At 36.1% G+C, this 14,353-nt stretch overlaps 1 protein-coding gene and 1 pseudogene across 2 annotated transcripts; both read left to right on the plus strand.

The window, feature by feature from the left end:
• Nucleotides 1-6,763: 6,763 nt before the first annotated feature.
• Nucleotides 6,764-8,491, plus strand: LOC147564879 (serine/threonine-protein kinase WAG2-like). Its single transcript, XM_086650824.1, has one exon. It carries the CDS (start codon nt 6,814-6,816, stop codon nt 8,206-8,208), a length of 1,395 nt encoding a protein of 464 aa, XP_086506950.1. The 5' UTR covers nt 6,764-6,813; the 3' UTR covers nt 8,209-8,491.
• Nucleotides 8,492-10,022: 1,531 nt separating this feature from the next.
• On the plus strand, nt 10,023-12,007 carry LOC147564880 (UDP-glycosyltransferase 91C1 pseudogene; annotated as a pseudogene). Its single transcript, XR_015236969.1, has one exon. The product of XR_015236969.1 is annotated as a UDP-glycosyltransferase 91C1 pseudogene (transcript).
• Nucleotides 12,008-14,353: the final 2,346 nt, after the last annotated feature.

A 14,353-nucleotide genomic window follows, 5' to 3' on the forward strand; every position in this document is an offset into this window, starting at 1 on the left:
GATTGGGGACACAACAACTCAGATCACTACTTGACAAGCTGGGCGTTAAAGACTTACACGCTCCACCTTGAGGGGGAATATTGGAAACAAGATATTCTCTGCACAGAAGATATTCTCTGCACAATTCCCTATATATCATTCCTTTTTATTTAGTCTCTATGTTTAGCAACCTTCTATATCATTCCTTTTCATTTAGTCTCTATGTTTAGCAACCTTCTATATTTTGCATTCCCAATTCTGTATTTATTTCCTTGGTCTTGGTATGTTTTGTATCAATCAAAAACATAAACTAAATAACAAGAACTCTTACCATCGAATTCTTGATCTATATGTTTTGTTCTAGTCTCTAAGATGCTTTATGTTCGAACAATAGCATTAGTGTGTGTTCATCTTGCTTACGATGGTTAGAAAATTACACGCTAGAGTTGATATTCCACTTATTTACACCGTAAAAATCAAGAACGATGGTGGATTTCTTTGAGAATGAATAACGAGATCATTCTGATTTTACCTGCAGACAAATCACTATGTGTTCTAATTATTGGTCATAAGTAATAGTTCTGGGTCATACCTAACCAGACTCATAAATTCATATGTTAACCTAAAATAGTGAGAGAGGGACAATTTGCATTCTATATATAACAATGCAAGAGTTATGATGGGATATTTGTCCCTGCAGTAATAGTGTTGTATTTTAAAGATAAGGACGATATCATAATGACATTTTCAAATTTTCCGAAATTAGAGTTTTTTTTCGATATAACTATGTCGGTTTCATTTCAACACTTGTGATGGGATTTTTGTCCCTACAATAGTATTCTTGTATGTTAAAGATAAGTACGATAAAGACAAATTCAAATTTTCTGAAATTAGGGTTTTTGCCGATATAACTATGTCGGTTTCAATATAGCAATAGGGCTTATAATGTACAACTTCCAAAACATATTTCTCGGTGCGACGGTGCACAACAATGTATATTCTTGGTGTATGAGTCCAATAGTTTATCTATGAATGTTTTTTAAATTACTCTCCAGTAATTTCAGCTGCGATAACTCTTGGTTAGACCGGGGTTTGAAATACTAACTCGATTAGAAAAATAATAAAATTCAAGCCAAGTCAATGAAATTACCACAGACCCCTTATTAGGTCAATAGTTGTCTTACCCCAAGGTATGAATATATAGTCAAATCATAAATGTACTATTGCCCTGGCTAGAAGAATCCAATGTGAGTAGAAACCTTGAAGCAAATAAGGTTGTAAAATATGCCACATCTAACTGATTTGAACTACAAGCTAAGCACTTAAAGTTGATGAGTTTTAAGGTCTTATATTAAGCCACATTGACCTTGCACAGTCTCACTGGGTCATCCATTGAAATTTATGGTTGTTGGTTTGGAAAGAGTTATATCAATTTTTTCCCTGTAATCGTCGTGGGGTCGTCTTGTTTGGTTTATTCGTTCACAGCACAGCAAAATAGCCGAAATATGCGGAATGCATGACACCTAAATCATCATAGATCTTACTAAGCCTAGAGTTTTAATGTGTGTAGCTTTTGAATTTGATTGGGGATGGAGAGAAGTGGTTATCCTGTTGTTTGTCTTTGCTATGAGAAATGGGTCACTTTCTAAAATCTACATAAACTTCCAATGCCAGACGCATTCGAATTGAAAGCAATGTTGATCCTCAGACAAAGGCACAAGCCTTAGGTTTTTTGGCCCTTGAAGCAACACAACTAGGCGAATGAATAGATACAAGGTTTTCTGAATATTATACGATCAGGACGAGATGTGCAAACAAAGGACTCCAAAGTGATTACCCATATCTACGCTCTATTAATCAACCCGTTAATCAATAAAGCTCGAATTACCAGTATACCTTTGAAGCGGACTTAAATACTACAATTCTCCATTTTTCAGCAAACAATCAAACTTTTCTTTCCCTCACTTTGAAAATGTTTTCTTTGTATTTGGTAATAAACAGGCCATGACAACATTGGTAGGTGCTCTTCAAACCTATATATGAAATTCTATCTTTGTTCTCTCCTAAAAGAGAGAAAGTAGATTAGAAGGGTGGGAAGCATTATTAGTACAAATAAAATAAAATAATATCATTTTTTTATTCATTTACAGTTAGGACATTAAATTCTTATTAAATTATTTAGAAGGACTAAATTAATATTTTATAGGTTGATGGGGACGAGGAAAATAAGCGACAATGTGGGGCCAGTGTTGACCACGTGGCAGACAGCATCGTCTAACGTTCCAAAGGTGGGGCCTAGCCCAATTGGTCAATCAGTCCACGTTGGGCCCATCACATGGGACTTTTACACTCCCATTTTTCATCAACAGGTCCCTGTCCCCTCACCCAACATCAATATTTATATCTCTTTTATTGATTGAAAAATTATATTTTAATTATTTAATTATTAGGACTATGACTTGTAATAATTAAAATAATGGATTTTAAGAGGGTTTGATGTCTCCTTTGGCTGTGGTCAACTTTCGGTTTAGTTTATAAGTGTTGTCATGTAAGTTTTCTCTTTATCTCTTATGTAAGTTTCTTTATTTAAGATGTAGTTTTTAACATAATAACATATTGTTGATGACTTGTTTAATAGTTTCAGACACAAAGGATGTAATTTGCTCCTTTTAATAGGATCTCAAAAATGGTGTCCATTAATGGGATCTCAAAATGTGATGTTCGACCGTATCCAAGGGCGGAGCCAGGATTTGAACCTATACCGGACTAGCCTAAATTTTTTTCGAATCAAATTCTTCTTACAGTAAATATAGGTCGAGTTTTTTCCTTCGTTTGGATACTTAAAGGATCTACGGGCATTCAATTTTTGGAGAAGGCCCAACTTAATTATCTTGACAATACTTAATACTTTATAAGAACACTTCGGATTTGCTGTCTGAACTTAGAATCAAAAGAAACAGACAAAATCGGAACTTTTAGATGAATGCTAGTGTAAGTACTCAAAATGGGTTCAACAAAAAAAAAATACTCAAAATGGTTGAAATTGGGGACAGCCAATACACATTATTAATCACAAAAGTAGTCAAGTATCAGATCACATAGGGTTTTCAAAAGATGATTAGTTATCAGAAAAAGTGTAAAAGAATTCTTACCCAAGTGTTTCTAGATGTAGGGTTTTATTTAAGCAATGAAGAAGATGAGGATTCAATTTGGAGAAGAAGAAATGTTGTCTTTCATGGATTTATTATTAATCAGAAACATATAGAGTTGCTAAAATCCTATATGATCTAATGGTATACTTGAGTGTCAGATTTTCAGCAACTTTCTTTTGATTAACATCACTACATGTACTAATGGCGGTGATGGCACACAAAGTTAGATAAATAGAGAGAGAGAGAAATTTTTCTCACAGATGATAAAAGGCTGGAATCCAAGATCTCAGACTCATCATCAAAATTATAGACATAATAATGCTTAAAGAAACATTGCTTACCTAGATAGTAGATAATCAAGTCTTAATCACTGATTAGTTGATTTATAGGTTTTATTTACAAAATAAAAGATGAAGAACCCTAGATTTCACTTTGAATCTTTAATTTATATAACCATTAGAAAAAGATGATAATGTTAGGGAAGCAGAGAAGGAGAAACTGATGAAGTTGTGAAGATCTCTCGGTCATATTCAAGATTTGATCTCTCTATCTTTCTCTTCGATTGGAATGAAGTCGCCCACGACTCTTTCTCTCTCTTGTTCTTCCTTGTTAGCCGAGATATGTAAAACAGAAAGAAAAAAAAGACCCCTGGCTTGCTTTACTAAATTGACCCTATCCCTTTGACAATTTAACGGAACTACCCCTGGCTTTAGCCAGGGATAGTCTACTAGTGGCTCCGCCCTTGACCGTATCTCTTTTTGCCTTAGACTTTCAGTTTTTGTTTGAATTATAAAAATATAGACACGGTGTTTTACTTCAGAGTTTACTGTAGTCTAATGTGGTAGAAGTTCATCAAGTAAAACACTACATAACTAAAGAACAAAGTACATATAGTGGTTAGTGTTGTCTCTGTACACGCAAACGTTTCATATTTCAATGTAATTTTTTGTTGCCACGTGAAAATGATGGTAAGTGATCACATTCAAACCCCAAATTTTACGTGCAAATTCGAGAGTAAGCCACACAATTTTATTAAAAAATACTATTCTAACATGATTGTAATTATTTTTTATTCAAAAGACAGATTAAAGATACTACAAAAATAGATCTCCTCCGTATAGGAATAAGTAGTTTTTATTTTTATTTTGTTGAAAAAATAAGTTGTTACTCCACAAGATAAAATGTTCATCAAATGAGAGACACAGAGAGGGAGGGGGATCTAAAAGTAAAGACCGATAGTTTTGTTTGGGAACGAAAAAAAATTATTTATTATTTTCTACCATTACTCTCTTTATAAACTAATTTATTCTAGTATTTCACTAATTATTGTTTCTTTTTTGTTGAAAGATCACTAATTGTCGTTTGAGTAGTTAAAGATGAATGACAGTGGGCGTCGATCAAACGTGTCACTAAGAAATTCACTGGCGAAAAGGAAGATGATTATCAACTATTATTTGTGATTAGATAATAATTAAGGAATTATTAGAAGACTTGTTAGGAAAGTTTTAATAGACACGATTCCCTTGACGTGTGTCTTTTTACCCTTGGCTTTTTTCAACTCCCCAAAAGAGAGAGTCAGCCTAGAGAGAGAAAGCTGTGACAGAGAGGTAACTTTTCATACAAGAAAGGTTAGCAGAGTATCATAAACCTAATCGCGTTGTAATTACCGACAACGTCATGCTTAAGCTCATTCTGACTTTCGGTAAAAATAAAGAATCTTTTCACGTTCGACTTTTACTTCACTGATTTTCGCGCCCAACCCAATCTAACGGTTACATATTTTTTTGTAAAAAAATCAATCTTACGGCTCACAATAATTCACTTACTATGAGGTGATAGTTTTCTCTTTTTTTTTGTGAGTTTGATTTGTTCGACTTTGATTCAATTGTTTTTATGTCGTGACTAAATAGGTCCAACACTGGTTGAAATGAATTATTATAACGAGTCATACATTTTATTTCAAACAAAATTTAGTATACATTTCAATTGAGTTAATATTTCGATTTAAATTTTTGTATCCGACTTAACAACACTGTTTAAAATTGTCGTCTTTTTTTATGAGAAAAAGTTTTGATCCAAAGTAAGTTCCTTAAATTGTAGAAAAATAATCAATCATATGATTTGCACAATATTACATTTTTACGTACAATTACAAATTACGTCCAAACTTGAGTTGATAAACGAAGATTATATCATGATACCAGTAAATGCAAAACAATATACCATACGGTGGGAACACATATGACCTATTAAATAAGTTTGAAAATGTGTAGGGTGAATATGAACATGTAAGGTCATATTTCATGGAGACCTGTGACCTCCCATAAGTTCATTATTATCTTTATTAATCTTATTACAAATATACTGTTCTAAACTTATAATTTTGTAGACTTTCATGGCATGTAAGATATAATAAGAATCCTATGTATCATTGCAATAAAAAGCATATTACTTCACAATATACCTTAGTTATCGGCAGAAACACACACACTCATCACATAATAAGTTCTTCTTATACAACTAATGTAATATAAAGGAAATAAGATAACATAATGTTAGAGTTGGTAAGTTGGTGAGCTCAAAACTATATAGTTGTCTTATTTATTTTGGTGTAAATGACAAATATAATCTTGTTTAAAAGAATGAGTTAGGTTAACCTTTTAGTATGACAAAGAAACAAACCCTAATAATAATAGTATTTCTTTCTTGTAAGATATAGAAGCACAAAACAAGGTCAAAAAGTAGCCGTTGCGTCATTGTCTTTCAGATTCATCCACTACTTCCAATACAAACGCGGCTCCTCAATCTGATCTGTCAGCAGCCTTTAATTCCTTGAAACCGCCCCACAACCTTCTCCCCTCAAAACCCTCTCTCTATCTCTCCTCCTCCACATCTTGGTCAACCAAATCTTATTTTAATAAGGTTAATTGCATTTACCCCCACAATTATCACCTATTCTAGAAAATAACCTTCTAATATGACCAACCCTCACTGATAATCTCATTTAGCTTGGATTAGCAACAGAGACCCAGCAATGACATTTTTCCCACGACAATTTATTTTGTCGTATCCTTCTCCAACATTCTTAGATACCGGTGTTGCGTTGAATCAATGTTTATTTCCTCATCTTTAGTAATTGAATACGAATAGAAAAACCCCACTTTTGGGGAGCCATATAAAAAACAAAGAATCTTGCGTTCCTTCTAATAGACTAATTGTGAGTGAAACGCGTGTCATCTTATATTGACCAACGCCACAAAGATATTGTTCTCGCTTAATTGACTACAATGAAACGTTGCATTCAACTAAGGTCGGGACTGCGCTATTATCCAGGAACGTCTTAATTTAGAATTTCTTTGGGGGAGTTTAGAACAATACTGAAGTAGAGTTCCAAACAAAGGGTGTATATCTCCCCGAAAGGAGTAGACACTTGAAAGCATTTGTTACACAATTGGGATTGTGCGATGGTACTTGACCAAATGGTACACTTATGTAGGAAGCCGGCCATCTTTGGGAGATCATTTTAGCGAATCCGTCATTACCAGGGGCCAAAATTGAATTAACCTAAATTACTACCCTCACTCACTTTCTCTTTCTAAAACCTTTATAATAACCCAACTATCATTCTTCCATCTCCATCCAAAAAGAGAAACAAAAACCCTTTTTTCCTTCTCTTTTAGCCATGGACATAGAAAACCTTTTTCCTTCTGATAGTGATCTTGATCTTAGCTTCACTAGTTGTGCTTCTTCTAACACTTCTACTGATAGAACTTTCACTTGTTCTAGTGGTCGAAGTAGTCTAACCCTAAGTTTCAATGAATCTCGTCCTACACCCACTGGAGTTCATCGTCCTCATCGGAAATCTGACCCACATTGGTCAGCTATCAACGCTGTTTCAAATCTCTCCTCCGACGGAAACCTACATCTCAACCACCTCAAACTCATCCGCCACCTCGGAAGTGGAAATCTCGGCCGTGTCTTTCTTTGCCGGCTTAAAGATTACGATGAATCTGCAGCCACTTTTGCCCTAAAAGTTATTGATAGAGATGCTCTCACTAATAAAAAACTATCTCATGTTATGATGGAATCTCAAATTTTATCAACCGTTGATCACCCTTTTCTTCCTACTCTTTATGCGCATCTCGAGGTTTCTCATTATACTTGTCTTCTTATTGATTACTGTCCTGGTGGCGATCTTCACTCTCTACTTTTAAAACAACCGGAAAACCGCTTTCGGGTCGATGCCGTTAGATTTTTCGCATCGGAAGTTCTAGTTGGTTTGGAGTATTTACATGCTCTTGGAGTGGTTTACCGGGACTTAAAACCGGAAAACATCTTAATCAGAGAAGACGGTCATATCATGTTATCAGATTTCGACTTATGTTTTACTTCTGATGTGGTCCCCACACTTCAAAAGCGGTTTAGTTCAAAAAAGAAGTCAAACAAAAGCCGGTTTAGTTGTTTCGAAGCGGTTTTCCGACGAAACAAGGTGATAACTGAGGCGGAGATGATGGAGTTCGTGGCGGAGCCGACGGCGGCGCATTCTCGATCTTGTGTTGGAACTCATGAATATTTAGCACCGGAGTTAGTCAACGGTAACGGTCACGGTAACGGAGTTGACTGGTGGGCTTTCGGTATTTTTCTGTACGAATTGTTATATGGTCGAACGCCGTTCAAGGGTTCGACTAAAGAACACACACTGCGCAATATAGCATCGTCAAGACCGTTTATGTTTCCAGAGTCTGACGTGGATGTGGTGGAGGATAGTAAAGTTGCGCAGGTTAAGGATTTAATAACTAGGTTATTAGTGAAGGATCCAAGGCGGAGGCTAGGATGCGCATGGGGTGCGTCGGATATCAAACGTCACCCCTTTTTTGAAGGGATTAAGTGGCCGTTGATCAGGACCTATAGTCCTCCTCAGGTACAAGGGTTAATGAGGAAGAAAAGTCACGTGAAGAATCATGTGAGTGGTGGTGGTGGGAAATCATTTTCCAGGGGGAAAAGTTTTGTTGGAAAAAATTGGTCATGGAGGGGTATTAAGAAATTTATAAAAGGGAAGGGGGTGAATCTAAATTGAATAAGAATGGTTATTAGTGATATATTAAGAGAGTGAAATGTTGGTGAGTTTTTCATGTAAAGAAAAAGTAGTAGAGAGTACAAAGAAGATTTATTTGTGAAAAAACTAGAGAGAGAGAAATTTTGAGTTTTGGTTGTGTTTTTTTAGAGAGAGAAAGAACCCAAATGAATTGTGAGGTTGTTAGTTACTACTACACTTTTAGGTTGATGGTGTATATGATTTGTAAATTGAGAGAATAATAAATGTTACTTATAGGGGCTTTTTAGCTCTACATATCAAGAAATTCTTTACAATCTTATGTTATTTATTTTTGTTAGATGTGTATTTGTGGTACTTGAGTTACTTAGTTTTGATTAATAAGACAAACTTATTTTGGAACCATATAAAGTTGATGGATCCATTTTTGTTTAACAAAATCAGTTTCTTAGCATTTCAAGTAATCAATAAGACATTAAAGCTTATGATGCAAGAAATTTTGAACTTTGATATAGAAACACTGGTCGGGCTACATCGCCTAAAGTTTGAAGTAAAGATGGACCATAGGCCGAATGTTAATGTGGCCAACTCCAAGTTGTTAATCCATGTGGAGAAAAATTGGCTGACATAAAATATCCTCATTCCCTCCAAACTCACCCTCACTGCCTCACATTTGTCTTGAGAGAGATGCTTTTAAGAGTTGCAGGGGCTTCTTCAAAGCTTTCCTACTTTAAGTAGATCAATCACTCAAATCTTATTAACAATTTCATTTTGTCTAAACTTCTCGCCAAGCATAAGACTATTAATTGGCTATTTGTGAGTTTTTTTGTGTACATTGTGCGCAGTTGGTGCAGTCTTTGCATTTCATCAATATATTTCTACTAAAGAACATCTTAGGTTGGTGCATGGTTTCCTAGACACCCAGAAGTTCGACGCCTTTGGCACACAGCCGAAGGTAAAGACTAAAGAGAGTGCTATTATCATATCTTAGTGTCTATATAATTTTCCATCTTTGTGAAAGACATATCTTAAGAGCACTACTGGAATTACTGGGCCACCAACAATGGCAAGCCAACCGGGCTGGCCAACCTCAACATAAATACTTTCTGAGGAATTTCAAAAGTGACCCCTACTTTTGTTAAAGGCGCCTCCTTTCCTTATATGCGGGAAGTTCGAAAGATACCTCCATAATATTAGGTTATCCTAACGTGCCCCCAACATGATGACACCCCTTGACCTTTTGTTCTTGCCAAATTTGTTTTAGTTGTGATATGGGTCAAAAATCTCAACCAAGATAAATGTCAGAGATTTTTAACTTGGGAAATGATAAAGTTACAAAACAAAAAAAAGGTTCCCAGCTGATGTGGTGGGTGTGGTTTCAAACTTTGACCAAATCTAGGCCGTTGAGAGATGAAAATCACAACCGCCACATCAGCTGGGAATTTTTTTTTGTCAAAATCTTTTGTGATTCTAGCATCTCTCTTTTAACTTTTCTAGAAATTAAAATGCAAGTGCCAGAGCGAGAGAAAGAGAGTTAATCATCGTCCATTCATTTGTTTTCGCATGTGGGACGTTCGCGACTTTTCTTCCACTGTCATTTTCTTTATTATTTAGATCCAGATACAGTGGGAAAAAGACTTGATAATAATAATAATAATAAATATAGCAACATAAGAAAAATCATAAATAAATAGTTGCCGCCTGATACAGCATTGAGGTTGGTAATTTGTTCTTTCCTGTGCCAAGATAGACATGATACTTTATTGTAAAAATGGAATCTTTTCATAGGGTGAAACTACAATATGTCAAGCTCTACCAAGTTGATATTTCATGTGGCTCTCTCTTGAAAAGGATAACTTCATCCCCACAACCCTTTCTGGCTTTGTCTCTCTCTTCTTGGTTCTTGCAGCCATGGACACCAAACAAGATCTTCATGTAGTTATGTTTCCATGGTTAGCCATGGGCCATCTAATTCCCTTTTTTCATCTCTCTAAATCCTTAGCTTCAAAGGGTATTAGAATCTCATTCATTTCCACCCCAAGAAACATCCAAAGACTTCCCAAAATCCCATCAAATCTCTCTTCTCTCATTACTCTCATCAGCCTTCCCTTCTCCTACGAGCACATCCAAAATTTACCCGAAAACGCCGAGTGTTCTACCGACCTTCCTATTGAAAAAGCACAACTACTTAGGAAAGCTTTTGATGGATTACAACCTTCTCTCTCAACTTTCATTGGAAGCACTAAACCAGAGTGGATTATCCATGATCTTGCTTCTTATTGGTTACCAAAAATCTCTGAAAATTTGGGTATTCCTTGTATTTACTTTTGTGTTTTTCCTGCACCTGTAATGGCTTTTCTTGGTTCACCATCTGAGCTTCTTAGCGGCAGTCGTACCAAACCCGAGGACTATACGACCGTGCCAAAGTGGATCCCATTCGATGCGAATATAGCTTATCGGTTACATGAAGTGTTGGAGTACTTCAAGGGAGCTCCACAAGATGAAAGTGGTGTTCCTGATACACACAGGTTTGCGATGGTAATTAGAGATAGCCCATTTGTTTGTATTAGAGGTTGTACTGAGTTTGAATCTGAATGGTTGAGTCTACTCAATCAGCTATTTGAAAAACCCGTAATTCCGGTCGGATTACTTCCTCCATTAATGGAAGAAAGTGAGGATGAAGAAGCACAAGATAATGGAACTTGGGTGGAAATAAAGGAATGGTTAGATAAGCATAAAGAGGGGTGTGTAGTTTATGTTGCATTAGGTACCGAATCGGTGTTAACTCAGGAACAAGTGAACGAGTTGGCTCTTGGTTTGGAATCCTCCGAGCTACCTTTCTTTTGGGTATTAAGAATACCTCCTGGATCGGTTGAAAATTCAACTAGTTTACCACTAGGGTTTGAGGAAAGAACAAAAGGTCGTGGGATTGTATACATGAGGTGGGCGCCCCAAATAAAAATATTGAGGCACTCAAGTATAGGTGGGTTCTTGACTCACTGTGGGTTCAACTCAGTGATTGAGGGTCTTTCACTCGGCCGAGTTTTAATTCTTCTACCCATGTTAAATGATCAAGGTTTGAATGCTAGGATTTTTGAAGGGAAAAAAGTTGGTTTGGAGATACCAAGGAATGAACAAGACGGATCTTTTAGGTGTGAGTCAGTGTCCGAGTCATTGAGGTTTGTAATGGTGAGCGAAGAAGGTGAGGTGTTGAGGAAGAAAGCCAGAGAGATGAGTCAAGTTTTTGGGAATGAGAAATTGCATGACTCTTATGTGACCAATTTTGTTCGCTACCTCAAATCTCAACATAAAAACTACTCACCAACTTCAACCTTACAATAAACCAACATCGGTAGAAAGGAAGACTTTTGAGTTGTTTAAATAGTATAGGAGGTGGAATGATTGGGAGCGTCTATCTGCTCCTCTTTTTTATTCAAACCCGCTTTCCCTCTTCATTCCCCACGGACTAGGCAAGTCCAAGGGCACTCGAACTGGGCCTAATTTGTACTGGACTTGAATTGTGCGGATTAAGGTCAGTTTGGGTGCCCTCAGACTGCATGGTCCGTGGGCTTCAGATTGCTCAGTCTAAGGGCCACAAGAAGTGCCAAAGGGTGGTTACCTTAAGAGGCACCCATAATAATATTAGGGCAAGCAACACTAGTACAAGATTTACTTTTTTATGGACACAATTTTCTTACTGTTGGAATTCCAAAATTTGTTGAAAACAATATGAATCACAGGATAAATTTGTTGTATAAATATTGTAATATTTGTTGTATCAGTAAAATAAGTCAAAAATAAAAATACTTATTGGAGGTCTAAAGTTATTTGTACAGCTAATTTAATCAAATCATTCGAGGAAAAGGACTTGGGAGTTTCTTCTGCAGTTAAAAACTTCATTGAACACACCTTGACAGCAGTAGGTTTTGTGCATTAGCAGCTTAGACCACCTCCTGTACCTGCAATGAGTGATCGATCATTGTTCAAATTCTCCATCAGGCAATGTTTTCATATCGAGCTGGTATCGAAGAATTCCCCCTATACCATCAAACCCCGAGCAAAACTGCGAATCCTCTACGGATTTGTTAGTGACAAACTCAAGACTACAACCAAATTGTCTGTACTCATTTTCCAACCACTCTAAAAGAGAGTTTATCTTCAACTTTCCAATCAGCATTACCCCAAGGCTCACTGAAATTGCTCCGAGTGGTTTCCTCTTTTTTGTTGTAGTGCTTAATGGTAATTTCACCTGTTACGCTGTTTTTTTTAGCACGTATCGGTTGAGACCAAGATTTTCCCGCAGAATTAAGTTTTCGACAGCACCCACTTTTAATGCTCTCGGTGTGTGGTACATGCCAAAGACATACTTTCCTGTATCTTGACTGATCTCTCCAAAGTATTTCTTGATTAATTGCTTTTCGTGAACAAAGTTTTCGTTGGATAGAGTTCAATTGCTTGGTTGAACCCATTTTCACCACTAGAAGAAACGTTAACGACGTTCAATATAGTCACACAAAGATAAGAATCAAACTGATCAGATTGGATTAACTCGGTCTTGAAATCAGCAGACGGAGCAAGGAGTAATCCTGATACCTTTGGCTCGCAAGTGGCTGGATCTATATGCAACTGTGTTGCTAACTCCACTGCTTTCCTCACATAATTTTGACGTTCCTCCATTCGATGACGAGCAAAACGTAGAACTGATTGACCTTCATCCTGCCCATTCGGAGGAACCTTGTTATAAAGCTTCACCTTTCCTGAGCATCCAACACAGATTGACTATCAAGCCTACTGTTGATGTTTGACACAGCACCCAACATTCTTACAATTCGATCAATCTCATCACAAGGATGCACGATAACAGAAATCATGCTAATTCCATTCCCTTTAGCAGCTCCGAGGGCTTTAATCAATTTTTCATCTTCCGTATCTCGATCTTCTTGTCAGTTATGTCACCTTCCCACATTGTAATTTTCGAATACCAGTGTACCACAACCTTCCAATCACAAGGGCGGAACCAGGATTTCATATTAGGCAGGGCAAGCCTAAAGTCTCTATGAAGTAAACTTCTACATATAATACGTATGGTTTTACAAGTTACACCACAAGACAATTTTTTTAAGAACATCCTTTCATATCACGAGTTTTACAATTATCTTAATAATCTAAATAAAACAATAGAAGTGATCTTTTGACTTAAATTTACAAATTAACGTAACATTGGATAACTCAATTGAGTACCAAAACATCAATAGATCTTTATCAATTATTTTACATCTTATAGAACAAAAAAAATCACATAATTTTGTTAACTTTAATCTAAGGTCTTTGTGTTATAATTATTCAATAACACTTGAAGTCGAAAAAATTACATAGCTCAAGAGTATACCCAAGCAAAAAACAAGACTTTCTCTAGCTATTGGGCACTTATTTTAGCTTTGAAACAAAAATGCAAAAAAGAATGAGCTTGAAGCAAGGAGAGGGGTTTGAACCTGAGTCTTTGGGTTGGAAATGTACAATGTCAACCACAAGAGCTCAAGAGCTAAGATGAGCTGTTGAAATTAGTGGAAGCTTGTGTTGTATATGTGGAGACCAGGCCGGGCAACTGCCCAGCCTGGTCTCCACATAGATCCGCCCCTAATCACAACTATGTACATACTTGTAAAACCCTAAGGGTGTGTTTGATATCTCCTATTTCCATGTAAATAAAAGAATTTCTGTGGAAATATATAGGTATTTCCACCAGTTGATACGAAGTGTAATTCCATTGTTTTAATTCCCCAGAGATACTATTTCCATGAAATAGTCCACTTTTAATTCCTTGCTTCCCCCTCGGAATTAGTTTCCGTGGAAAGTCAAAAATCAAAATAAAAATATTTTAATATATTTGGATACTTGAAACCCAATATTTATCTCCATACATTGAGCAAATGACATTTTTGTCCTTCTTACCAAATGACATGTTTACAAAGTTGTCAAAATGACATTTTGGCTTTATATAGCCAAAATTACATTTTTGCACTTTTATAATATCAAATTGACATTTTACCCTTATGTTGTCGAAATGACATTTTTACCCTTATCTTGTCAAAATGACATTTTTATCGTTGCTAATATCAAAATGACATTTTTAACCTTATGTGGTCGACATTCTTACCTTTATCTTGTA

Source organism: Eschscholzia californica, unplaced genomic scaffold, assembly GCF_041429995.1.
Source record: "Eschscholzia californica isolate CP2 unplaced genomic scaffold, dmEscCali1.0.p SCAF_1, whole genome shotgun sequence".
Lineage (NCBI taxonomy): Eukaryota > Viridiplantae > Streptophyta > Magnoliopsida > Ranunculales > Papaveraceae > Eschscholzia > Eschscholzia californica.